Source organism: Hyperolius riggenbachi, chromosome 1 (assembly GCF_040937935.1).
Source record: "Hyperolius riggenbachi isolate aHypRig1 chromosome 1, aHypRig1.pri, whole genome shotgun sequence".
In the NCBI taxonomy this organism is placed as follows: Eukaryota; Metazoa; Chordata; class Amphibia; order Anura; family Hyperoliidae; genus Hyperolius; species Hyperolius riggenbachi.
Genome location: NC_090646.1, coordinates 607,233,401 through 607,260,724, shown reverse-complemented (window position 1 = coordinate 607,260,724; position 27,324 = coordinate 607,233,401). Strand labels below are relative to the sequence as shown.

Genomic DNA, 27,324 nt, shown 5'->3' with positions numbered 1-27,324 from the left:
TCCAGTAATGCAGCAGGCATTGCAAAAGCTGATGGAAACTGATGTGGACAAGTACCTGCAGTACATGGCGGAGCAAAAGCGAGAGGAACGCCAATCTGCAGAGGCGCGGGAGAGACGACAGCATGAGCTGAACATGGCGAAAGTGCAGCAAGCCAGCCGGAGTTCAACGCCCAGCCTCCCTGCTGAAGGGACTGCCGCTCCAGTAAGTGCAAAATTTAAATTTGCTATTATCGAAAAAGACACTGACATTGACTTGTTTTTGAGGTCTTTCGAAAAGGCCTGCCGTCAGTATCGTCTGTCCCAAGACCAGTGGGCCAGACATCTGACACCCTTGCTGCGCTACAAAGCGCTTGATGCTTTCTCAGAGCTGCCTGTGGAAAAGGACAATGATTATACCGCTATAAAGGAGGCTATAATCACTAAGTACCAGCTGACGCCAGAAGCCTACCGGAAAAGGTTCAGGTCCTGGCAGAAAAAATCTACTGATTCTTATCAAGATGTGGTCAGCAGTCTGCTCACCACACTCCGCCAGTGGACGCTAGGCCTCACTAAAGGGTCTTACGGTGTCCTGGAGGACTTAATCGTCCTGGAGCAGTTTCTGAACATTTGCCCGGCTGATGTACGCCAGTTTGTGCTGGGGCGCCGACCGGCGTCAGCGACGGTCGCTGCAGACCTCGCTGAGACCTTTGCAACGACCAGGGTGCCGGAGACCCGCAGGACTGCCCCATCTAGCTGGAGAGGAGGTCAGTCCCACAATTTTGCAGACTCTCCTACCTCTGTGAGCCGTGCGCCCCAGAGGCCCTCCAGCGCAGCTGCTGCGTCCAGGCCTGCAGTAACAGAGGGCATCACCTGTCACTTTTGCCGCAAGCCCGGACACATGAAGTTTAACTGCCCGGAGCGGAGGCAGACCGCGCCAGCTCCTGCACCACCTACACCTCGCCCACGGCAACTGCCGCCAGCCAGCGCACCCCAGCCGGGAGCACCCAACAACGTCATGTTCGCAGGTGGGAGAGGGATCCACTCCGCTACGAGCAACCACCAGCTGGTTACAGTGAACGACCAGCTTGTTACCGGTTTCCGCGACACTGGAGCGGATGTCACCCTGGTGCGTGCGCACCTGGTCCCGACGGAAAATATCCTCCCTGACAAATACCTTACCCTCACTGGAGTGGGGGGCACTCTTTCTCGCATTCCCCAGGCTCGGGTGTCCATCGATTGGGGGGTGGGGGTTCAAGAGAAGGTTGTTGGGGTCCTGGACCAACTGCCGGTCCCAGTTTTGTTGGGGACCGACCTGGGCAAGCTTGTGTCCTATTATGAACCTGCCCCAAGCCCCTCAGACTGCCAGGAGGGAGACGGACTCTCCGCCCACACTAAGGTACTTTGCACCAAGGGGCAAGAACAGGGGGGAGGTGGGTTGAATGTGCCCAGTCCAGGGGTACCGAGTCCAATAGTACCTGTGTCACAGGTACCTGTGTTTGATATACCGATTGTTTGTGATGAAAATGTTGTTGTACCTGTCACTGTAATTCATGCATGCAGCCAGGATGTGAGTAATGCCAGTATGTGCCAGTCTGAAGGTGTACCTGTACTGGCAGTAACACGCAGCCGCGCTGCTCAGAACCTGGGCTCAGAGCAGGTGGAAGAGGTTCCGGCCTCCTCCCCCTCCTCTGACCACAGGGATGGTAGCCTTCAGCCACTAACTGCATATGCCACGGGCCAGCTGGCTGAGAGCGAGAGTGCTGCATTTGTGCAAGCACTCCTGACTGACCCTAGCCTCGAGGCACTCAGAAGGCAGGCTTCGGAGCCCCTCACGAATGAAGATACCTTCAAGGTATATTGGGAAGGTGGTAAGCTGTACAGCGAGCCTGTACAGCCCACCGAAGGTGAAACAAGTGTGGGTACCAAGTTGCTTGTGGTACCCAGTGCCTTCCGGGGGCATGTGCTGAAGTCCGCACATGACATTCCCCTGGCAGGGCACTTGGGAATCCACAAGACACTTGACCGTATCCAGGGTCATTTCTACTGGCCCAGGATGCGGATCGATGTGACCAACTATTGCCGCTCATGTACTGTTTGCCAAAAGGTAAAACGGGCTGGGAACCCCCGCAAGGCTCCCTTGTGTCCACTGCCAATCATAGGTGAGCCCTTTCACAGAGTGGCAGTCGACATAATTGGACCATTGCCCACTCCCAGCAGCAGTGGCAAAAGGTACATCCTGACGGTGGTGGATTACGCCACCCGCTATCCTGAGGCCATGGCGCTTTCCTCCCTGAGGGCGGACAAGGTAGCAGACGCGCTACTTAACATTTTCTCCCGAGTCGGGTTCCCTGCGGAGATGCTCTCCGATCAGGGATCCCAGTTTATGTCCGAACTCATGGAGGCCCTGTGCAAAAAGATACACATGACGCACATTGTCTCCAGTCCCTACCACCCGCAGACCAATGGACTGTGTGAACGGTTCAACGGGACGCTGAAGCAAATGCTGACCACGTTTGTTGAGTCGCAAGGTGGGGACTGGGAACGATACCTGCCTCATCTGTTGTTTGCGTACAGGGAGGTGCCGCAGGAGTCAACCGGGTTTTCCCCGTTTGAACTCCTGTATGGGAGGAATGTCCGAGGACCCTTACAATTGATGCGGGAGACATGGGAGGGCAAGGGCGACCCCACTGATGTCTCCGTGGTCGATTACGTCCTCAAGTTCAGGGACAAAATGGAGTCCCTGTCCGCAGTAGTGACCAACAACCTGGCCCAGGCTCAGGCCAAACAAAAAGCATGGTACGACCGCACTGCTGGAGAGCGGTCATTTGATGTGGGTGACAAGGTATATGCCCTTCTTCCCGTGAGGCAGAACAAGCTGCAAGCAGCCTGGGAGGGGCCTTTTACTGTAGTGCAGCGGTTAAACCCTCTGACGTATCTAGTGAACATGGGGGGCAGGAAGCAGAAGAGCTTTCATGTAAACATGCTGAAGGCCCACCATGACAGGACCCAGTATGCGCTGCCAGTGTGCAGCCGGTTAGAGCAGGGAGAGGCAGACCCCCTGTTAGACCTGCTGGCTGACGTACGAGATGTGGACGGCGACCTAAACGTCAATCCACAGCTCGCCTCAGCCCAGCAAGAGCAGTTACAGAAGGTGCTGGGCCAGTACCAGCACACCTTCTCCGGTATCCCGGGGCGGACCAGTATGGCGGTGCATGGGGTAGATACAGGTACCCATCCCCCCATCAGGCAATCCGCTTACCGTGTCTCTCCCGAGGTACAGGCGGACATGCAGAAGGAGGTGAGGGAGATGCTGGAGTTAGGGGTGGTTCAAAAGTCCAGTAGTGCCTGGGCAGCCCCTGTTGTCCTGGTCCCCAAGAAGGACCAGACAACTCGGTTCTGCGTAGACTACAGGAAACTGAACGCCATCACCACTACAGACGCCTACCCCATGCCTCGCATTGATGAGCTGCTAGATACACTGGCATCAGCCAGGTACCTATCAATCATGGATCTGAGCCGGGGGTATTGGCAGATACCACTTGCACCTGACGCGAGGCAAAAGTCGGCCTTCATCACCCCTTTCGGCCTCTTCGAGTTCACGATGATGCCCTTTGGGATGAAGAACGCCCCCGCCACGTTTCAGCGGGCCGTGAACGACCTGCTAGAGGGAATGCAAGGGTTCGCTGTAGCGTATCTGGATGACATTGCGGTGTTCAGCCCCACCTGGGAAGAACACCTCAAACACCTGTCCCAGGTACTAGAGAGGCTGGCCATGGCCAATCTGACGGTTAAACCGAGTAAGTGTCAGATTGGCATGACCGAGGTGCAGTACTTAGGTCACCGGGTGGGGGGTAACACCCTGAAACCTGACACGGGAAAGGTGGACGCCATCCTGGCATGGCCTCGACCTATCACGAAAAAGCAGGTCCAGGCGTTCCTGGGGACCGCCGGCTACTATAGGAAATTTGTTCCCGCCTATAGTACACTGGCGAAGCCCCTGACCGATGCCACTAGCAAGAAGCACCCCAAGGTTGTTAGCTGGACCCCCGCTTGCGAGAATGCCTTCCAGGCCTTGAAGCAGGCCCTCGCAAGCGCCCCTGTGCTTCAGGCCCCAGACTTCAGTCGTCGGTTTGTGGTGCAAACCGATGCCTCTGACTACGGTCTCGGCGCAGTCCTCAGCCAGGTGGATGGAAAGGGGGATGAACACCCTATCCTCTACCTGAGCCGGAAGCTCCTGCCCCGAGAGGTAGCCTACTCCACAACTGAAAAGGAGTGCCTGGCGATCGTGTGGGCCCTACAGAAACTGCAGTCGTATCTGTACGGCCGCTCCTTCACGATCGTCACTGATCACAATCCCCTGAGTTGGCTAAACCGTACTGCTGGAACCAACGGCAAGCTCCTACGGTGGAGCCTGTCATTGCAGCAGTACGACTTTACGATCCAACACAAAGCAGGCAGCCGACACCAAAACGCTGATGGGCTGTCGCGGTGTCAGGGGGAACCCGACCCAACAGCGCCAATAGCTGCTACGGAAGGCGTCCTGTTGACACCTCCCTGAGCAGAGCTCGGGAAGGGGGAGGTGTGACGCCGGGCGACGCCCAGTCGTCCGAGGATTCGCGGCCGAGTGTCCGATCGCAACCGTGATCGGAAAACTGACATTCTTTATTTTTAAAATAGAAGTTTTCCTTCCTGCCTTCCCCCCCCCCTTTTGCCATGAGGGCTGAATGGGCCTGCGTTAGCATATGGCTAAAGCAACCTGGTTCAGCAAGAAATCCTGTTAAGGCTCCCGGAAAAGCTCTGGTGACACTAATGTGCTAATTGGGCAGAGCTGAAATACCAACAGAGTCTATTCAACAGGGGAAGCTAGCACAGCATGAGGTCTATTGACACCTACATTCCTCCCAGTCTTGACGGCACCGACTAAACTGAGTATGGAATGCATGGTGTTGATAACTTTGTCACATTTTGCAAATACCATCCATGGGAGGAATATGAAAATTACATAATTTTGTTTCCCTAATTCTGTAGAATATGGTGATACTAGACATAGCCAGGTAACCCGAGCAGGGGCTGAGATATGAATAATGGGGTCCCCGTGCGCCCCAAATATTGCAAGTTTGATGTCCTATGAACGTGTATTCTCAGCCCAATCTGAATATGAAATCGGTTTGCATGTGCGACAAAACCCCGGCGGGGTATGAAATTGGACATATTTTGTGGATGGCTGGAAGTTCCTCCCCTGAGAACTCACTGCCTGACACGCCCCTGGGCTGAGCTTGAGACTCCGCCCAGAAATGTCAGTGCTCAAAACTGATTGCATGAGGACCCCCAGCCAATTCCCCCACTTTCCATCATACCGAAAAGACTGCCACTGCTTGGGGAAATAGCAGTGGCCATCTTGCAGGCGGAGCAACGGCCATGTGGTTCGGCCATATTGCGAACTAACTGCAACAAAGGAACTTTGTCTTTTCCCGAACGGACTTTCCACAGAATCATAAGTATTCGTTCTTTTTATCCCTTTTTCTTTTATGTACTGTGTTATCACTGTCTCTCATCGTTTAATTGTTCACGATTGTCTGTATATATTAATTATTTATATTGTAACAAATAAAGGCTTTTTAAAAGGTCTTTACCTCTCAGTAAAACCTTCTATTCAGTATACACAGACGAGACCTAAACTTCCGAAGGGACGCTACTGTTTTGATAGATAGATAGGAATTGCACAGTTTTAACCGGTTGTTTGTTTCACAGGTCTATAGCCAGTTAGCAGTTATCTCTGGGCTGATAGAAAACAGAGATGGTGGCAAATCTACCCCTGGGTTGGAGTAAAAGTGTATTTTCGTAACCTCACAGGCTCCCTACTGCGTCGTGACGCTCAAACTCCGCCAATTCTACGCAGATTGCGTCCATAGCTCTCAATCTGTGTGCTAGAATCGGATCGGACGGTTTTGCGTGTTCACGGCCAGTGGGGCTCTTGTGACAAATATAAAGATTCTTTTTTCCACTAAGAAGACAAAGGTATTGGCAGAAGGAGGAACATCTCATGATTTGATGAGGATGTCAGAAGGAATGTCTGGTTTAACCAGCTTGTTACGCTTTTATTGATGCACCGTTCACCGGCTTCTGGCATTCTCTGGATAGAGAACTGTAAGCTTATACCAAAATTTATTTCTGCGGTTGTCCTTTAAAGTGAACATACCATGAACGTGTTTGCCATTCAAGGTGTCCAATAGTTTAGGGCTTCAGGGCAGAGGGAGAGAGTTATGGAATCTCAAAATCGGTTCTGAGGAACATCTGCAAACTCGTGAGGGTGTCTGACACTTAATCAGTTAGGCTTTTGTTTTCAGAAGCAGTTTTTCTTTTTATTTCTTTTTTTTACTGTTACCCATAAATCTTGTGGATTGAAGAGCTAGTTTTTTTTCCCCTCCATGTAACTGCTTGCAGTTATTCCCCTGGCACTCTGTATCACTGTCATTAGCAGTGTTTTCCATATTACAGGCAGTGTCAGACAAGAGTTTTTTTCTGCCAACTCTTTCATGCCTGCTACCCTGTGGGATGAGAAGATCTTCTCCTAAGCAACGTGGCATAGGTCAGATTGTTTGCCATGAACTTCCACACAGTGCAGAGATATCAGCTCTGTGAGGAATTTCCATATGACAATACCACAGTCACGTGACCCGGTCCTATCACTAGAGAAGTCTAGAAAAAGTGCCCATTTATGCAAGCAATGCCCTATAGGATGTAGTCACAGCTCAATGCTTTAAACTTCTGCGGTGAGAGAGACATAACTGCTTGGGCAACAAATTGTATCTCCAAGTTTAGCTAGATAAGCACACTAGATGGTGCTCAGAAGAGTCAGCTGTTCAGGACTGTCTCAGCTGAGAATTTAGCGCCTATAAGGTTGTCCTCTGACATTGCATAAAGTTTCTGCACACTTAACCATTAGCAAGATCAACACTGGAAATGTTTTGGGTGGTAGTAAATTGATGTTCTACTTAAAGAGGAACTGCAGCCTAAACAAACGTACTGTCATTAAGTTTATATTAGTTATGTTAATTAAAATATATAGGTAATATAATCTCGTACCCACCCTGTTTTAAAAGAACAGGCAAATGTTTGATTTCATGAGGGCAGCCATCTTTTTGGTTGAAAGGAGGTGACACGGAGCATGAGACACAGTTCCAACTGTCCTGTGTGCTGATCACAACTCCCAGTTGCTAGGCAATGTGAATAACATAGGAAATCCCATCATGCTTTGCACAGCATCAGGGTAAAAAAGCCTAGGGCAGTTTTCTTTGATGGGTGGAGCTTAGCTAAAAATGCAGCTAAAAATGCAGCTAAAAATGATGCTTTGGTAAGAAAAACATAGTTCAGATGCTGTGAAACTGTTAAAGAAAGCCTTTTCAGTTCTGCTGAATAGATTTTTAGTCCGCCTTGAGCACAGTCAGGTCAATATCCTGGCTAAGCGCCTCTGCACTTAGCCAGGATATTGACCCGACTGTGCTCAAGGCGATTCTGTGGAGCCCAGCAGTGGAGTTTTGCCGGAGAGGCTGAGGGGTGGCCTAAACCCCTGACGCGCAGACTGGCCTATCTTAGGCCGCTTCATCTGGTGAGTCGCTTCATATTGGGGGGACACTGGTGTGTCACTCACTACTAGATGAACTTTTTTCATACACTCTTTGTGAGATCAACCGGGGAGTACGAAGTGTTGCTAATCTCTTAAAGCTACAGGACTGGACTCTTGAACGCTTACAGTATCTATTCATTTACTTGATTAAAATCTGTAGTTGTGCTCGACACAAAGGGGTCGATTCATAAAGCATTACTGCATGCGTTAATGCTGAAAACAGCTGACTTTACCGAGTACTTCGCAAAATGTCAATTCATAAAAGCAGTTGCTGCATGAAAAGCTAAAATTCCCAGTAAATTACCGACTTGTGCGGTAAACACCTCCAACACATGTTAGTAAATATCAGTTTATAAAGATTAGAGCAGGCGGTAATGGTACGAAGAATACCACCTGCTTTGAAGAGGCAATAAGAGAGCGATGAGAGCAAAGTTAATGGAGAAGCAGTGAGATCTCCCCTAGGCAGCAGCAAGAGCGTAACAAACAAGGCTTCCTGTGAATACCTTAGACTGTGTGTTTAATCTCTTATGTTCCTGCTTTTAAGATGTGTATTTCACATCAGAAAGCCGGACATGTGTAAAGTTTCTTGAAGTTCTTCTAAGCTGTGGCAATTAAATAAATTAAGAAAGTCTAATAGACAGATACAGAGCAGATTCAGGGCAAGCAGAGGCAGTATAACAAAACCTGTACATCTAAAGGGAAGTTGGGGATGCCTCTTAATGCTGTCTCTGCACGGAGAACAAGAATGCAACAAAACTCATTACCGACAGTTTACTTCGGTAAAACACCGCACTTCTAACAGCTGTGAACATTTTTATGAATTGGCACAGAAAAGTCTAAAATACCGAATGCTGTGTTTTCCCAACGAAATTTTTTTTTAACGCAAAGCCTTTTATAAATTGACCCCAAAGAGTTTCTCTTTCAGCACAGGGTGAGAGTGGGTGGAGTCAGGTGATGGCTATGTGCTGGGTAAAAAGAATTCACTCTGCTGGTAGCAAAACCACTGCAGGCTCCAGTCAGCAAGGTATTATTAATATATGTATTGCACTAAGTATAGATGTGCAATGCAAAAAAAACTTTGTAGATGGCCAATTATCTCAAATTAATCGTTACAGTATAATCTCATTAGTAAACTCCAAGGGAATGGGAAAAATTGTATACTATATTAGAAATTGACCTAGAAATGGCCCAGCATGCCCTGGTACATTCTCTGCTGCAAAGGAGCAACTTTGTCCTCCCGTTCAGAGAGATGGTCCTTAGAAGGGACTGTACTTTCTTTTCAGTTCTCTGGGGGCTCGAGAGGAGGTGCATGTGGTAGCCTCCATGAGAGAGGCCAAAATAGGAAGAAAAGGAGTGGGTAAAAGGGGAGGTATAGAGAGAAGGATAAGCAGTGGTGGGTTAATCGGAAGTTATTTTTGCTGTCTATCTTTGGCCTATTAGTAAGAGAAGCATTCCCAGTTAAAAAACCAACATGCAGTTAACAGCAACACACCAAAAAATGGTTTGATTAGATTTCCCTGGCCCCAGAACCTTGCTGTTGACCTAAGAGATAATCTATCGATAGGAACCATGTTTTGTTGAATTTTGTCATATCCTCATCTAGCCTAGCCCTTAGTTTTTCGAAAAAGAGAATACGTCCAATTCCGTTTTTGACTAATTTGAATAAAGTTGTCTGGGACTTCCAAGTTGCTGCTTACAGTGTATGCATTAAAATAGGGCTTTAAAGCCCATCTGTCCCAACTGCTAAATACCTTCTATTTGAAAGAGAAAAGTTATACCTCCTCAACTGTTTGCCATCATTGAAAGTGAAAGTGCTTAGTAAGTGCAGGCAGAGGTGAGAGGGGCTGAAGAGGGCTCCACTGGCCTCCTCAACAGGAAATCCATTCAAAGTCCCTGGACAGATACAGATACACCTTGTTAGTTAAAGCAGCCTGTGCGGCTGGGACAGTAAGGCTGTAAACAATACCACCTTACTGCCAGGAAGGGGGGCAGTGACGTGTACCTACGAATTGGCCACCGGGAGACTTGGGCGCAGGATACAGCCGATATAAGGCTTACTCTGCTCCTGCACAAGTCCCGGCAGCGTTAATTACTATTTCCCCTCCAGGTCCACGTGGATAGTGGGGGAATGATGTAATTCGGCTTCCTGCTATTGCTGGTGGATGAATTAGTGTTTTAAAAGTAACTTAAGCTCTTCTGACGACGCCGAAGTTACTCACTGTGCACCACTATAGCTGTAATTCCTATTACGGCCTATTGTGGCGCCGGCTGTGCCCAAATCTCCTGCACTGTTAAAGTGTACCTAAAGTGTCCCAAAAAAATTGAGTTTTACTCACCTGGGGCTTACCTCAGCCCCCTGCAGCTGATCGGTGCCCACGACGAGTCGTTCTGATGCTCCGGGTCCCGCTGGCGGCCACTTCCGGTTTCGCCGTCAGGACCCGTCAGGCTGGGGAACGCGGCTGATACTACGCGTTCCCAGCCAAAATAGCACCCCTATGCGGCCATATGTCCGCATAGGCACCCGTATGCGGACATATGGCCGCATAGGGGTGCTATTTTGGCTGGGAACGCGTAGGATCAGCCGCGTTCCCCAGCCTGACAGGTCCTGACGGCGAAACCGGAAGTGGCCGCCAGCGGGACCCGGAGCATCAGAGTGACTCGTCGTGGGCACCGATCAGCTGCAGGGGGATGAGGTAAGCCCCAGGTGAGTAAAACTCAATTTTTTGGGACACTTAAGGTACACTTTAACAGTGCTCGGGCAGTGACTCTCTGATGGTCAATACCTGTATTGCTGTTAGATTGTGTCCCAATAGGGGATACAGGCAGTAATTAAAGCCTGACATTCTAAACCTTCCATGCTGTCTCCAAAACGATAATAAATGTTTTGGAGTTCTGCTTTAAATTGTGTTTTAAATCATCACTAATGACTAGCAGATCAATGGAGGCAGTTCATCTAAAGCCTTGGTATAAAGAGCGCGATTGTTATAGGCTAGTGTGTACATTGGGAATGCCGTAAATAGTTAACTGTTGGCCATTTAGAGCTGCAGAATAGCATTTTAGTTGTGAAAGTGTCCTTGATTGTTATAGACTTCTAAGGATGTTAATTAATTAGATGTACATAATGATGTTATTTTGTATGGGTGGGAAGGAGACTGCTATAAATTGTAAAAGCCTCGCAGTCTATAACAATATCAGGCAGAGGCCCCTCTGAATCGCTTTATGCGGTGGGGTGATGCGTACTCTCTTGTGATCTCTCACCCTAATATGGCCCAGGCTGCTGTTTGAAGCCCATTCAGAAGAAGAACCTTGAGCTGAGGTGCGAAATGAGAAGTGACAGAGCTTTACAATTTCAGACCGCCGAAACTGAAAGAGGAGCCTTTGTGTGTCTGTGTGAGGTGGCACTTTCCCACAGTAAATGATCATATTTCATTCAACGCAGGACCCTTCTTGTCCTTAATTTGATTACAAGCATGTAATTAGCGGAAGGTACACTTGCCCATAGCTGAAGGATCACAAAGGAGAAATGGATGCTGCTTTCCTGCTGATCGGGAATGAAACAAGATTTGTGGGATAATATTCTAACTCAAACCTTACATGCTTCCACAGTACTAGATCTATAGGTCTCTAAACCATGACTGTGAACGGGAGCAGATTTACATCACAGGAGCCTATAGGCACAGACGTCCTGGCACCTTAGACTTCGCCCTCCATGAACCTACAAAAACCTGGTGAACCACAAGTGTGCTGGCCTTGCCCAGCTGTCACGTCTCCCTTAATTCCCTTGCTCGTTACAGGTGCCCTTAGTATTAGGTAGCCAGGGCTATCCTCGGTATTAATTAGCTAGAGGTGCCCTCAAGTTTTAGTTAGCTAGAGGTGCCCCAGACTGAAGGGGGATCTGGTCAGTAGAATGCAGAGACCCAGGTGAGTAACCTCTCATATACACTCTGCTCAGGACTCTCTATAGGGAAGTGGGCACTTGGGTAGGGCAGTGAACCGCCTTTCCTTCATCAGAAGCAGGTAGGCACCAGCCTTATGGTAAATCCGGCCCTGCTGTGAAACCATGTCAGTGTGTCCATAAAAGCGTTCCTTAAAGGGTACCTGAGGTAGCATGTGGCATGATTAGATAAATGTGTATGTCTGGCCCCATTCCTACTGAAGATTCATTCATACACTATACTAAACTTACCCAAGGCATCCTTTTGTGCAAGCTGGTAAGGCCCTTGCCCACTACCGGACTTGCAGAAAAAGAACAACACAGGGACAACGGGAACCCGCTCTGGTGTATTATCGTAGGATAATCTGCATATAGTAAAGTAAGCAATAAAAAATATAGTCACAACGTTGGGTTGCTATGGGAGGTAACCACTCATACGAGCATGTAAGGAAGCACCGTTCCCACTCGGCCTTGTGGACAAGATTTGGTGGTCGTGGCTCCAAGAAAAAGATTCACTCTTAGTAGGGTGAGTTCCACTGTTCAGGGGGTAACTTGAAGGGATCAGGGAGTAGCTGGAGGTGCCCAAAAAAGCATGTGTGTGCAAAACAATATATGAACAAATGAAGGTAAGAAGATCCAACCTGCAATAAATGGTTGTCACTTAAAGGGAACCTTAAAGGGGAACTTCAGCCTAAACAAACATACTGTTATTAAGTTACATCAGTTATGTTAGTTAGAATAGATTGGTAATATAATCTTTTACCCACCCTGTTTTAACCACCCTGGCGTTCTGATTAAATCGCCAGGGTGGCTGCGGGAGGGTTTTTTTTAAATAAAAAAAAAACTATTTCATGCAGCCAACTGAAAGTTGGCTGCATGAAAGCCCACTAGAGGGCGCTCCGGAGGCGATCTTCCGATCGCCTCCGGCGCCCAGAATAAACAAGGAAGGCCGCAATGAGCGGCCTTCCTTGTTTTGCTTATATCGTCGCCATAGCGACGAGCGGAGTGACGTCATCGACGTCAGCCGACGTCGTGACGTCAGCCGCCTCCGATCCAGCCCTTAGCGCTGGCCGGAACTTTTTGTTCCGGCTACGCTGGGCTCAGGCGGCTGGGGGGACCCTCTTTCGCCGCTGCTCGCGGCGAATCGCCGCAGAGCGGCGGCGATCAGGCAGCACACGCGGCTGGCAAAGTGCCGGCTGCGTGTGCTGCTTTTTATTTCATTAAAATCGGCCCAGCAGGGCCTGAGCGGCAGCCGCTGGCGGTGTTGGACGAGCTGAGCTCGTCCAGACCGCTCAGCTGGTTAAAAGAACAGGCAAATGTTTGTGATTCATGGAGGCTGCCATCTTTGTCATGGGGGCAGCCATCTTTTTGGTTGAAAGGAGGTGACCGGGAGCATGAAACACAGTTCCAACTGTCCTGTGTCCTGATAACCCCTCCCAGCTGCACACACTAGGCTTCAAATGTCAAATTCAAAATGTAAAAAAAAAAATTGCACCAAAACAGCAGAACAAGAACAACAACATAAGAAATCCCATCATGCTTTGCACAGCATAAGGGGAAAACTGCCCGGGCAGTTTTCTTCTGTGCAGCTAAAAATGAGGCTTGTATAAAAGAAACAAAGTTCTCATGCTGTGAAACTGTTAAAGAAACACTAGGCCTTTTCAGTGCTGCTGAGTCGATTTTTAGTCTGGAGGTTCACTTTAACTGAGAGGGATATGGATGTTTCCTTTTAAACATTACCTGTTGCTTGTCAGTCCTGCTGATCTCTAAAATCATTAGAGTCACAGGATCAGCAGGAAAGTCAAGCAACTGGTATTATTTTAAAAGGAAAAATCCATATCCATCTCAGGATAAAAAAAAAGTCTTAATTTTATTGTGCACTTTAAGACAATAGGTTTCACAGCACACACTGCTTCCTCAGGTTAAATATCGAGTCTATTTAGTAGACAAGATTAGCCTCGGGTGCCCGGGTGCATTGTCTTGACAATGACGTGCCCCATAATGGTAAAAAAATCTTTTTATCCTTATGTGATGACCATTTTCTGAAGGTAGGATCTTCTTACCTTCATTTTTTCATACATTGTCTATATGCACATGCATGTTTCTTTGGATGCCTCCAGCTACTCCCTGATCCCTTTTTCCACTACTAGCATTTTGTGACCCAATTCTGATTGCTTGCAGATCTCAAAACGATAAATACAGTGAAACTAGTGGAAACTGAGGCAAATGTTTCCATTAGTGTGACACCATTGTAATGTTAGACAAATGGAACCTAGATAGAATTTAATTGGTTTGAAATTTGTTAGCCAGGACTGATGTCTCAATGTAGCTGATTCTTATTCACTTTGGATGGTAAGCCTTTTTCTAGGTAAGGTTTCAACACCTCTTAGAAGAAAGGCTCTGGACCTGGTTAACTAAGGTGCTCAAGGCTGGAGAACATTAGTGGACTTAGGAAACCCTAAGGGATCCAGCAAATCTGGCCTAGATTAATCACACATTTTATGCTAAGAGGCGGCAAAACTTGGTATCTCTTGTCTGGGTCACAGCAAATCATGCAAAAAGATGAATGAAATATTAGCAATATGATCACATTCACGTGCACACACTTGCAATGAAAACTTTGTGTAATACGTCCAAGACAACACAGGTGTATTTAATCAATGTCAGTACTGGTGCTTTCACATGACTGTATTCACACGACCACTGTTTAGTAACCTGTCAATATGTATAATCCTTGTTTTCTGGTCTTTTATGACAGTTTTCCAGTGTTCAGAAAACCTCACTTGCCTCTCATTTGCAAACACAGAATTAGTAGCTTTGCAGGTAACACTGTGCTCCACCAAATAGTGATATTAAACTGCTAAAAAATGATCCCATAAGCTCAGCTGCATATGGGTGTAATCCATCTATTTCAACTACTTATGTGGGTTCAGGTCCAGGGGGTCATTTTTTTTTCAAACATCCTTTCACAAAAAAAGTCCTACCAACAGACAAATATTGCCAAACAGAATGGTGGTCAGCACTAGATACTTTCAAGTAGCTGGGGAATCCAGTGTACTTTGAAGAATTGATCTGGGTGGGTGTCACCCGCTTAGTCAGAGGCAACTTTATCTGTAGCATCTGACGAAGCAGGTGATAACTGCAAAACGGCTGTCATTCTGTCCACACTTTGCTGTTTCTGTGTTGTTGGGAAAGAAATAAAAAGGTGTTGTGCTTTTGAAGCTGGTCTAGTGCCCGGATCTATTCTTCAGCTTTTGACAATCAGCAAATATGGTGGTGCACAGTATTTAGGAGTGACCAGCTACTTCCTGTGGAGATTTATATGATGTAAGTTCACTGAGCTTATTGTTTTCCAGGTATACAAAGACAAGAAGTGGTATGTAAAAGGCTGGATGACAACTCAGTTGTGCAGAATAATTACTGTGACTTGGATAGCAAACCACCGGAAAACCAGCGGGCCTGCAATACAGAGCTTTGTCCACCTGAGTAAGTCGCACTTTGACTGTCTTCTGTAATTTGAGAAAGCAGTGTTGAAAACTCCAGGTTGGAGAGCAATTCTGTGAAAATTCATTTGTCTTCCCGGTGATGGCCATTTTCAGGCTTTTCCTGCTTCTCAGTGATAAAAACACTGTGGTATGTTCTAGGCTTCCCTTTAGACATTGTCCATCAGGCACGCCTGGAAGAACTCCAAGTTGTCTGCATAATTCAGGGTGGTCTTTGGGAGCTGCCTTAGCCCACAAGATCAATCAAAGAGGGTCGTGTTTCATGGCATTCAAATATGCTAAAATCTTGGTTTAGGTCATTTAAAAATAAGCACTTTAAATTGTCAGCTTTTTGATAGGTCTGAGGGGTTCTTTCTATACAATGTGAAGGTTTAATAGTTTGCTTGAACTTGTGTTCCATTTTCGTTTATTTTTATTATGCCTTTATGTTGTGTTTACATTTTACACAGCTCTTTAGAGATTTACTAATTATTGTGTCCAATGTTTGTGTTACTCAGTACATTACAGCCATCACTATTACTACACTTGTCACTTTCTCACTTACAAAACAAGGGATTTCAGTTTAGGATCTCAATGGCGTGTACTTGCAAAAAGGGATGGCATAAATTTTGGCCCCCGAAAGAGCTGCGAGTAGAATATCTGTACATTTACTGATATTCTACCATTTTGCAGTACAAATTCTCATAGCGATATTTTACGATAGCTTAACCTAACCCTATTCTCACAAACAACCCTCCCTCTAGCGATGCCTAACCCTAACCACCCCACTGCTAATGCCTAACCCTAACCACCCCACTGCTAATGCCTAACCCTAACCACCCCACTGCTAATGCCTAACCCTAACCACCCCACTGCTAATGCCTAACCCTAACCACCCCCTGCTAATGCCTAACCCTAACCACCCCCTGCTAATGCCTAACCCTAACCACCCCCTGCTAATGCCTAACCCTAACCACCCCCCCTCTGATACCTAACCGATCCCCACAGACACGCCTACAGGATCACGTCAGTATATTGCTAGAAATCTAGCTAATTGAAGAAGCTTTAGTAATAAATAATAATAAGCACTTAAACATAGTAGCCTGAACCAGGGCTATATTTTCCTATTCCTAGTTAATACAACTAACCTCCACCTTCTCTATCTTAGAATCTTCCTAAGGCCTCTTTTCCACAAGCAGCTGAAGGCAGTGAATTCACCGCCTTTCAGCTGCTCCCATCCACTGGCTGGGTGCTTGCTAGTGCACGGCACAAGCAGTGGACAGTCAGCCCCTCCCCTTTTAGTTGCAGACATAACGTAACTGTCAGGCATAAAAATAAAAAATCAATTCTTTATTTTTTATCGAGTAAACAATTTATAAATATGGTAACCAGGCAATTAAAATGTTAAACATCACTCTTATGTTCCTTCTCTATAAAACAGCATTCCCCAGTTTCCCTGGCTCTTATTTGGTACATCTGCCACGCAAAATAAGTTGAAGGGAATGCTGGGTTTTCTTTTTTCTTTTTTACTTTCCCCTCAGACTTAACTAACGCAGCATGATTGGCTGAAGCCTCCTTCCCTCCTGTTTTCCCCTCCCACACCTCTGTTCCTCTCTCTGATTGGCCAATATTTCTCAATGCAGTTTCTACTGCAGACCTGGGTGAGAGTGTCTTAAAGGAGTCATCAGGGATAATTAAATAAGTGCTACTTACCGGGGCTTCCTCCAGCCCCAAGCTCCCAGCATGTCCCTCGCCGCAGCTTTCCTCGCAGCTGTTCGCCGCAGCTCCGTCCCGGTCCCCGGCGATGACATGGAGGTCGCCCTGTACTGTGCCTGCGCGAGCGGCGCTGTCAATCACCGCCACGTGGGCCGGAGCGGACTGCGCAGGCCCACATGGCGGTGATTTTCTGAAATAGTATGACTGACCGCACCTCTATAACCAACACTTGAGACGTAACAGACCCAAACTATAACCAACACGTGTTTGTCTTCTGGATCCCTCTAGTTGCAAAGCAGACACCCAAAAAAATCTAATTTTGATTAAACCTTCTTGAGAACCTTCCATCACAGCTGAAACAATTTTGTCATCATCACCTGATTCACTGCCCCTTCACCAAAACAGGTGGTGTATAGACAAACGCCAGCCCCCAAACCAACTGTGCCAAACGACCTAATTCCCTGTCCCTCTCATTCGTTATTGGCTGGGTTTAGCATCAGTTCTTGGTGACCAATCCAGGGTTGTTCTGTATCCCATTTTGGCTGTAGAGCTTTGCCTACATTCATGACTTTGGCTAGATTTCCATTGCCCTGGCCGTAAGGAGCCCCTGAAGCTCTGGTTTCCCAACCAGAAGAGGCTCCCAGTTTCCCTTTAACAACAGCCTTTCTGTTTTAATCAGGGGACAAGCAAGGTACAACATTCTGTTCCTTTCCATGTATGATGAAGTCCTTCGGCATATTTCTCAGGCTATTCATGCCGGAGCAGACGGCTTGCAGGGGGAGAAAGCGAGCCCAGCACACATAAACATCCTTGGGGTCCAAGAGGAAAATGTGTTTTGTAGTAAAAAGGAATTGACTTAAGTCTCGGAGAAAGTTTTGTTGTTAATTTAAGGATTTATTGTGGTCTCTGCTGGAGTGCTTCTGTCTGAAGCTGAAGGCTGTTTACCATTTGTACAGCTGAGGATTTTGACAGTCCGTGAACATGATAAATCTATCCAGCTAAACAGTATTTCTGCTTTTTGCATATGTGAAGGATGAAGTGGCTCAACAAACATTTGGAATGAGTTTTTGGAAGCAGCCTCTCCTGAACCTTTTGGTGGGGTAAGGGCTCTCCAGCTAAGGCTTGCGCAGCCTGAAATCTCTCCCCCAGGAATTACGTTCCCAAACAATTGTATAATCTCTTAAGGCGAGTATTGACTAGGCCTCCGTGGCTCTGCGTGGTGCCGTGTACCTCTTATCACTATACACAACTTAAGACATAGCTCATTCCTTAAGTGGTTATCTTACTTCAGTAATCCATAAAGAAGAAAAAAATCTGCTTTATGTATGGAAGTCAACAGATGGTTATGATAACACTCCCATTAAACCATACCAGAATGCTACACATGTATCATTTCCTTTGCTGCTGTGAAGGTACTTGATACCACTGCTTGGCTTTTCTTGGAATTGGAACACGGTTTCAAGTGAAGCTGTCAGAATTCGCAGCATCTGTAAACTGACACCCATGCTTACGTGCAGGTACCACAAGGTGTCTGCAAGTGCATTTGTTATAGGCCAGGCTCCTTCAGCTTTGCTATGTGAACCCCATAACTTTAAGAGCACAATAAACAAAGGCTTTGATTTCTCTCACACAGATTCTCCCCCTGCTGTTACATAAATTATTATTATTATTATTATTATGTGTTTATATTGCTGTCAGAGCATGGCTACGTGTAGCTAGGGTATTCTTATTAGAGTATGGATGCTGCAAAGAGGCACAGCAGAGCTGAAACCAAAGATATCATATCTCTTGTTAACACTTGGGATCAGGCCGCTTCCTACGTTCATAGGAATAGGCCTAGAGCTGTACTTGCAGCACCTGTTGTAACTCTACTTGAAGTGGAACTAATGCCTCACAACATTGCAATTGGGCAGCTACAATATCCCTTTTGCTGAGGCTTCCCAGCCAGCATGCATGGCACCTCTCTATTGTTCCCTGTTAGTAACCATTGCATAACTAAAATGGGGGGGGGGATTAGGAAAGCCAATCCAAATATTTTCTGTGGCTCAGTGACTATTGCATGATCTCAGCAAAGTTCAGCTAAACTTATGCCTGGGAGTCTCCTCCTGAATCCTCTCCAGTGCTCCTCAACCCCCTTTTCACCTGTTTTTTTTTTTTTTTTTATACAAAGCTGTGTTCAGTTTACTGCCACCTGCAGGGATCAGGGCTCGATCCCAAGGGTGACAGCTTATGGTTGAGAGCTGTACAGGCTAGGCTCTAGGCTAGCAATGCTTCTGTTGCTATGCTGGAGGGATGGGGCACGACATATGGCAGAGCAGCTTGAGGTTGGTTGGCATGTACACTAACACCGCAACATGTGCATTACAATTTCAGGATAGAACTTCTAAAAAATAACAGGCTGCTGAATTTCAACCTGGACACAGAAAAAACAATACTTGTCAAATTGTGTTTGCATAAGGGCAGAAGGTTTAGGCTCAGTTCACACAGGCAATCCCGTTGCTTCTCGAGCAAATGCTTATGGTGCCAATCTGCGTTTTTCACCCCTGTAGAAATGACTCTAGAAGTAGAGTCACCTTAAATGACAGGAAAAATAGAGATCAAAATGTGGTGTTTACGCCAACGACTGTACTCATTTGAATGGGATCGCTTAAAAAGAAACTGTAGTGAAAGTAACATAAGGAATAAAATAGCTTATTTTTTACAATATTAATCTATAGATTTTTTTTGTTTAGTCAGTGTTTGCTCATTGTAAAATCTTTCCTCTCTCTGACTTACATTCTGAAATTTTAACACTGAAGGTGACCTCTTTAGTTCTGCCAGGTGATCTGTGTGGAATGTTCGTTACTGAGAGTTCTATGCACACGGGAGGTATTGCTTACCTGTGCATTTGTTTATAGCAGCCTGGCCTCTCTCAGTGAAAGGAAAGCTCTGTTTGCTTGTCTACCTGTGAAAAGGTTAGGCAGCTTTCCTACAACAAATGTTGTCATCATGAAACATGCCAGGGCTTATGCACTCACAAGAAGCAATCAGTCAGGTTTATCATTTGTTTTGCAGATACATAAACATGACAGTGATATTTTATCAGCAGGAGTTATATATAGAGAGCATTGGAGAGACGTTAGATTTCTAGGAAAACGCACGCCCTGAGGTTCATACTCCTGTTTCTAGAGATGTGTTTGTAAGCTGAGAGAGTTGCTTGTGTTACAGTATAAATAAGACAGAGTCTTGTGGAATAATATTATTAACCCCTTACTGCAGTGATGCTGTATCGGCTGTTCTCAGGTACAGGCTCACAAAGCAGGGCTAGGCTAATGGTGCCAATTAATGGTACAATCCCACGGATGATCAATTCCCATTATTATGAGCGATCGATTGGTCATGCCCACTAATAAACGAAACCCACTAATCAATCCAGATTGATGGGATCTGTCCGTAAAATAGTCTGATTCCATTAACCTGATTGAATTGGTTAGCAGGGTTACAACCATTATTGGGCACGACTGATCGTTTCTGATTGATAACAATGATCAGAAATGGTCAGCCGTCCATGGGATTGTATCATTATTGGGCACCTTATAGAGGAACTGTAACCAAAGATTGAACTTCATCCCAGTCAGTAGCTGATACCCCCTTTCCCATGAGAAATCTTTCATGCAGTGGCGGTTCAAGCTTCAAATTTTTGGGGGCACAAAAACAATGTTTGTATGGCCACTCAGGTGATTAAATTAAGGTTGACTAATTCAGCAATGATTGGAACCAAGTGTAAACAGAAACAGAACTCTGAGGCTTTTGAGGAGAGCAGATTGACCAAATAATGGTGCAATTATTAAAGAAAAGTTTGTTTTGTTTTGTTTTGTTTTTTTACATTTCAAGCTTTTATTTGTAAAAGAGAAAAAAAAACGTATTACAGCTGCATATGACATATAAACAGAGTTGTTACATAGCATAAATGTCAAGGAAGTTACGAGACCTGAAGATAAGGCATCTTACAACTTAATACAGGATATAAGATTAAATACAATAAAGATAGCAACATATCAATGTGGAGTATCAAGTCATTAGATTAATAAAATAACTTCAGCAAAAGGAAAACCGAGAAGAAAAAGCATTGAGCTAATTCAATGTTAGGTAATAAAATAAGGCGCATTGCAAGGCCTCCTATAAAGGTAAGAAAAAGTGGGACGATGGAGAGACAAGGTAAGGGTAAGAAGAGAAGAAGTGTATGGTAGTGATCAATTTTTTTGTATTCATCTGAGTATTTGAACATTTCCCATCCATCCCAGTTATATGTAAATTGTTCCGTTTTATCCTGTGAGAGAAGAATGGACTTTTCAAGTTGTGCCATTTTGTCAAGTCTAGAGAGCCACTGAGCGAGGGGGGGGGTTGTTGTTGTTTCCATAAGCAAAGAATGTGGCCCTTGTCGCATTTACCATGTATGGCAAAAGATGGATTGTTTGTAGTTTCTTACTGAAAAAGGTCCGGAATGAAGAAGGAAAAATTCCGGGGTCATGGGGACTTTTTTAGCGGATATATCCTCGATCAATTTGTGAATTTGTTGCCAGAAGTTCTGCAGTTTTGGGCAATTCCCAAAAATATGGAGCAAGTCGGTCCTCCCTGCGCCACATCTCCAGCAGTTATCAGCTAGCCCTGGTATAAATTTGCTAAGGAGGGAAGGTGTTTTTTACTAGTAAGTGAGAATTTTGAAACCCTGTTCCTGTGTAGTGACATTAGGGGTCACTTTGTGATTTAAAGCCCAAATAGCCTGCCACTGCTCGTCAGTGAAAGACCTGCCTAATGTTTGCTCCCATTTTAGATTGGTAGGGCAATGTTTTTGGTGAGCTTTCTGTTACAAGCCACTCATAGAGCCAATATATCGTGTGTATGTGGGGACCTTTACTGGATAAGAATTGTTCAAAAGTCAATAACGGTTTTGTGAGTTGCATTTTACGGGAGGAGTCGTTTAAAAAGCTCTGTAATTGAGGATAGGCCCAGAAGGGAAACTTCTGGAATTGAGCTAGCTGTTTAAGTGCATTGTAGAGTTTTAGTAAATTACCAGACATAAAGTCCTTGAATCTGGGAATCAAATCGGGGAACCATCTATTTGGGAATGATGAGCAACAGCCAGGAGGGAAAGACAAGGTTGTGATTGATCGGTGTCATTGGACCTATCAAGGAGGAGGCCTTATTTTGTCTCATAAGAAGTACGGTGAGACTTCTTCTTCAGTGGTGGCGTAAATCAAAGGATTAGAGGCCTCTTGTTTCCTTAAGTCAGTGTCAACTATCAAGGGAACAGTGGAAATGTCTGGCGAAAGTAAGGCTTGTTCTATGTAAACCCAGTGTTTGGGTGATGAGGCATCACACCAATCAGACAAGCGGCTAAGGACTGCAGCTTGGTGATATTTATAGAAATCAGGTAGTCCCACGCCTCCTAGCATTTTAGGCAGTGTGAGAAAAGTTATCTACAGATGTACTTTGCTAGTTTTCTTACATGCTGTAATCTGTACTTGCTAGCAAGCTGCTCCTGTGTGGGCAGATCAGACAAATCGTTCCAGCCCCCAGGCTCACGACTCAGGGGAGGGTGAAGAGGCAGGAGGGAGAGAAACACTGTGTAATTCCTTATCCTAGTAGCTAAGCATTGCTCTAGTTTATTGGCTAATTTAAAAGAAAAACGGCAAGCTTTCAGCTTGTAAGGCCTTCTTCAGACTAAATCGTCGTTGACTGGCAATGTTAGAACAGTTAAGTAGAAAGAAGTAGAAAAGTTTTTTTGCAAATCTAGGTGTCATCCAGATACATTTCTTGATACGGTTTTACTGCTGAGTTTAACAAAGGGCTCAAGTTAAATTTGTTATATAGGATAGGCTGAATTGAGATCTCTATAATTGTTTTGAAGAGTTCCTTCTTAGATTTACCTTTATAATTCTAAGATGTAAAGAGGTCAGATTGTGCATATTGCACATATTGTTTTTAAGAAAATACAAAGTCATGATTGTTTCCCCTTCAATACCACAATAGAACACGCTTTGAGACACTGGGCAGGTTGAACATGTGCCATTAATGCCCAGTCTTAAAATAATTACATTGCAAGTTGTTCATCTGATACCTGTGTATATAACTTTACTCTTTTGCTTCTGCTGTGTGCAGGTGGTTCATTGGTGACTGGTCTGAGTGCAGTAAGACTTGTGATGGGGGGATGCGCACACGCACTGTGCTTTGTATTCGGAGGATAGGACCTTCTGAAGAAGAAACTCTTGATGACATCAGCTGCTTGACACACCGACCAATCGAAAAAGAAGCTTGCAATAATCAGTCTTGTCCCCCTCAGTGGATTGCTTTGGATTGGTCAGAGGTAAGACCTTCTTCCCCCCCCCCCCCATATATTTATGTAGTGTTGCCTTATTTTGCAGCCCTCTAGAGAGTATCTGTCATATCAGTCTCACTACCAAAGAACCTTCAATTCTTATGCTCCCACCAAACCAGACAAACACAGGTAAGCGCTAGGGCCAGTTTGATCAGCAGCAAATTATTTTAGCAGTACTTTTCTGGATCCTAGATGGAATTTCTTTCTTTGAAAAAAAAAAAAAAAAAGCAGCTTGCTTGTTCAGTGATGTGTGAACACTGCGCATAACCTTCAAAATATTACATTTTATTTATGAAACCAGTGTAATTTGCAACACACTACTGACGTGTCTAGGGGCTGCCTATTATTGAATATTCAAAGCCAATGTAAACACCCTTCAACCACAGGTAAATGTACTGCTCAAAAACTGGTGTAAATTACCATAGATACAGGCTCTAGTGATGAAACAATTTGGTTATTGCAAAAGCATTTACAACATCAAAAACATCAAAGAAATAAGTAAACGTCTTGGTGCTTTAATCATAAACAGCCATGGAGAAACGTGTTTTTTTGTTTATCATTTATAAACAGATGGCCACTTTAAACAGCAGTAAATGGGCTGCTTGCTGATTCTTTTTCTATGTAAAAGTATTGTTGCTTCTGGTGATTCTTTGCTCCGTTATAGTGGATGGAGCTAGGGATCATCAGTTTAGACTAAAGAGTACCTCTGGTATAAAAAGAATCTGTGCTGCAAGGTTAATACTTACCTGATCCAACGTAATCGGAACTTAGGTGACTGCCTCCACACACACAAACACACACCCCTCCCCCCCCACTTGTGAACGGAGTAACGCCATGTTTTCATTATCTGCAGAATCTCTTTAGAAACCTTCAGCTGCATTGCTGCAGTCCGCCTCCAGCTCGGCAGCCATCAATAACACGGAGCTGCTGAGCTTTGGGTGGGCTACAGCAATGCAGATGCCCAAAGCCCTGGCAGAGGTGTGAAAAACCCCCCACCATGGCCGCAGTTTGGAGGGGTCGGAGCGATCACCCTGCCTGAAAGAATTTCACCTTATCAGGTAAGTACTTAACCCCTCGGCCCACCCCACTCCTGTATCATTCGTCTTTTACTCTTTAATTGCGTAACTGGCGATTATTGGTAAATATGGCATAATTGTATTGGCATAAAACTATTATGTGGCATAAAAGTATTGATCATATTTTTAAAAAGGTATAACAAGAAAGTGGTAATCTGTTATCAGACTGACTTCTTTATAAATACCCCCTAGTATTTTCCAAGAACCTGACTCCAATACCCAACATATAACTGAGCATGTCAGATCCAGATTCCTGTATGATCTTCCAGCTGAATAGTATGATTAATGTTTTCCATAATCTCTTTCGGCAAATGTAATCTATAGTTTTCCAGGGCAGCTGCAGAAGATAGGGTTCTGCTGACTGATATAGGCTATTCATTATTTCTCTTGTGCAGGCCTTCATCATTGTATTTATAGCATTAATGCAAATGTTAATATCTTTATTAAAATAGAGGACTTTGACCTGAAGCATTAGTCAAGAGTTCATTTGTATCATCTAACACCATCTTCTATTCTTATGCGATCACATCTAACTTTTTACAGGGTGTTCCCCTGCAGTAAAGTAAGTAACCCAAGTTGTATAATCTTTACAGTCTCTGAAGTAGACTTAATTTACAGATACACATTCCTCAAAATGACATCTATGGGCACCCCAGGCAAGGAAAACTTAGTGACACAAGTGAAACAAGTTACCATTCGCTTTTACACATCCTACGTGAAACCTTACATGTTTTTCCATCCTCCTTTCAGCAATTATTTCCTGAAGGGTTATCCACAAGCAGAATTAAAATTCAACCCTTTTCCGTATTTTTTTTAACCTGCTGATAGCTTGCAATTAGAGATGAAATATAACTGGGACCTCATTTTTTTTTAAACAATGATAAATCAAAATCTAAAACCGCCCTGTAGACATTTGAGTAAAATGAAGGTACCATGACATTAATTATATTTTGGTGTGTGTTAAAGAGTAACTGTCAGGCTGCAAAAGCTAATTTAAACCTCTATTCTCGTGTTAAACAGTTTAGAAGGAAGCCAAAAAGGCAATACTGAAGTTAAAAATCTCTCTTACTTTGATGTTTGCTGAAAAGCAAGCCTCTATATTCCCAAGCTCCTAAGGAGGCTGGCAGGCCGCATAACAGATACTGCAAAGCATTCTGGGGCTGCTTCTGCTCCCCACTGCACTCCCTTGGTCCTCCCCTTCATTTTCCTATCCCGCCCTAAGGCTGCTTTCACAGTGAGAAGTTACAGGCTCATGTTACAGCAGCTTGTAACAGCAGCCCAGCTCACAACACTGAAAAATCAATGTGTTGTTCACAGGGCATATGTTCCGTTAGAGTATACTGCACGAGTCTGCTATTGTTCCTAGCCACATGGCTAATTAATATTCACTGCACAGTAGTGTTGTCCGGATCATGAACCATTAGGATCTTTGATCCTGATCTTTTTTGTGAGTCGAATCATCAGGAAGCAGGGTAAGGGAGGATATGACATCACAATTGGCTTCATACAAGACAGACAAACATGGAACCTGCCATGAGCTGTCAGGAGCATCAATCTCTGCAAATACTATATAAAATATCCGGGAAATCCAAACGTGGACAGTGAAATGCATATGTAATGTAAGCACAGCCAATCTTTAGCTACTGATCTGTGTTTTATTTTCTCTTAGACCTTATACCTAACAGCTCCTCTTTAAGTTTGGACCCATGTTTCATAAAAAATAGGTAGGGACAAGCTCAATCCAACATAAAAAGAAAGACATTTTCATAATTATGATCAAGCTTGGGAAAGATTTAACAAAACTGCAAGAGACATGTGGTAACATTTAAACCCTGATAAGTAGTAGAATAGAGTTTAGAGAATTTTAGGATTGAGGCCCATGTATTGTGTGTTTTTCTTAGTCACAAACTGAATCAGAAGCAATACAATTTTTGCATATTCTGTACCAAAATGAAAGACTTGTAAAATGAAAACAAAGTTACAGAATATAAAAGAAAAAACATACCGTTATACTCATGTATAAGCCGACCCGAGTATTAGCTGCCCCCCTCCACTTTTCCCTAAAAAAAATAATTAGGAAAATGATTGACTCGCCTATAAGCCGAGGGTGGAAAATGCAGTGGCCTTATGGTGTAGAACAATGCATTGCTTGGAGAAGTCAGTTGACTTGGAGAGGGTACGAGGGGCATATGCAGTGAAAACTGCCAGAGTGGAGCAGTATGAGCAGACCTGAACTCAGGACTTGCTCTCTGCTCTAAAAGCTATGCAACAGCATAATAACAAATCCTGCAATACATCTGCAGTTTGTCTACTTCCTCCATTCATGGAAGCAAACCTATTGTTAACCTCCTGTGCTTAGAAATGAGCTGCTCTGCTGTGGCAGTGAAGTGACACAGGGTAGAGAGATCAAATTACAACTTGTAATTAGATACAGATGAGGGGGAATTAGACCGGCTAAACTCTCTACATACAGGGTACATCTCTGTTTTCCTGCTGTCCTGTACAAGAGTTCAGGTCCACTTTAAATGATCTCAGCAGATCAGACTCGGCAGACTCAGCTTTAAAATAGATTTTACAAAACACTAGATGAGGCAAGACTATGGTCTCAATTCACTAAGATCATGCTGGAGAAAATAAGGCAAGAGAGTTCCTTAAGTTACCTCCTCTGTAGTTAATTTACCTCCTCTGTAGTTAATTTATCTCCTCTGTAGTTATTTTCACATGCAGTTAATTAACAGCCTGTCTTTAACTCTGGAGTTATTTTAAGGATTGAAGAGTTAACTTAAAGACAGAAGAGTTAACTTTAGGTTTGCCTGAGGTAAAATGTTTCCTGAATACTACATGCCTTATCACCATGGTAACAACTCTAGAAGAGTTATTAAAGACAGGAGATAATCTTAGTGAATTGAGGCCAAAGACTTTAGCCTCAACTTTTAACTTCATATGCACTGAGACTACAGTACATCCATTAGCCAGACCACAAACTTGTCATGCAGAATCTTTCTATACTTTCCCCTCCTTTCCTGCGGGATCATATGCCATCTCGTTGTAAGCTGTAATATACTGGCTCACGCTGTCAGATGGCAAGTCTGTACGGCCACGTAAGCTCCGCTCCCTGCTGCCATTGCCATGTGCATAGTGTTTTAAAATGT

General features: G+C 44.9%; 1 protein-coding gene across 6 annotated transcripts in view; it reads left to right on the top strand.

Moving 5' to 3' along the window:
• ADAMTS6 (ADAM metallopeptidase with thrombospondin type 1 motif 6) overlaps positions 1 to 27,324 on the top strand; it is a 410,266-nt gene that overhangs the window by 347,936 nt on the left and 35,006 nt on the right. For all 6 annotated transcript variants that reach the window (XM_068249826.1, XM_068249813.1, XM_068249820.1 and 3 more), the window contains 2 exons: positions 14,897 to 15,026; positions 22,880 to 23,084. In XM_068249826.1, the coding sequence (XP_068105927.1) occupies positions 14,897 to 15,026; positions 22,880 to 23,084 (335 nt within the window). The remainder of the gene's footprint in view (positions 1 to 14,896; positions 15,027 to 22,879; positions 23,085 to 27,324) is intronic.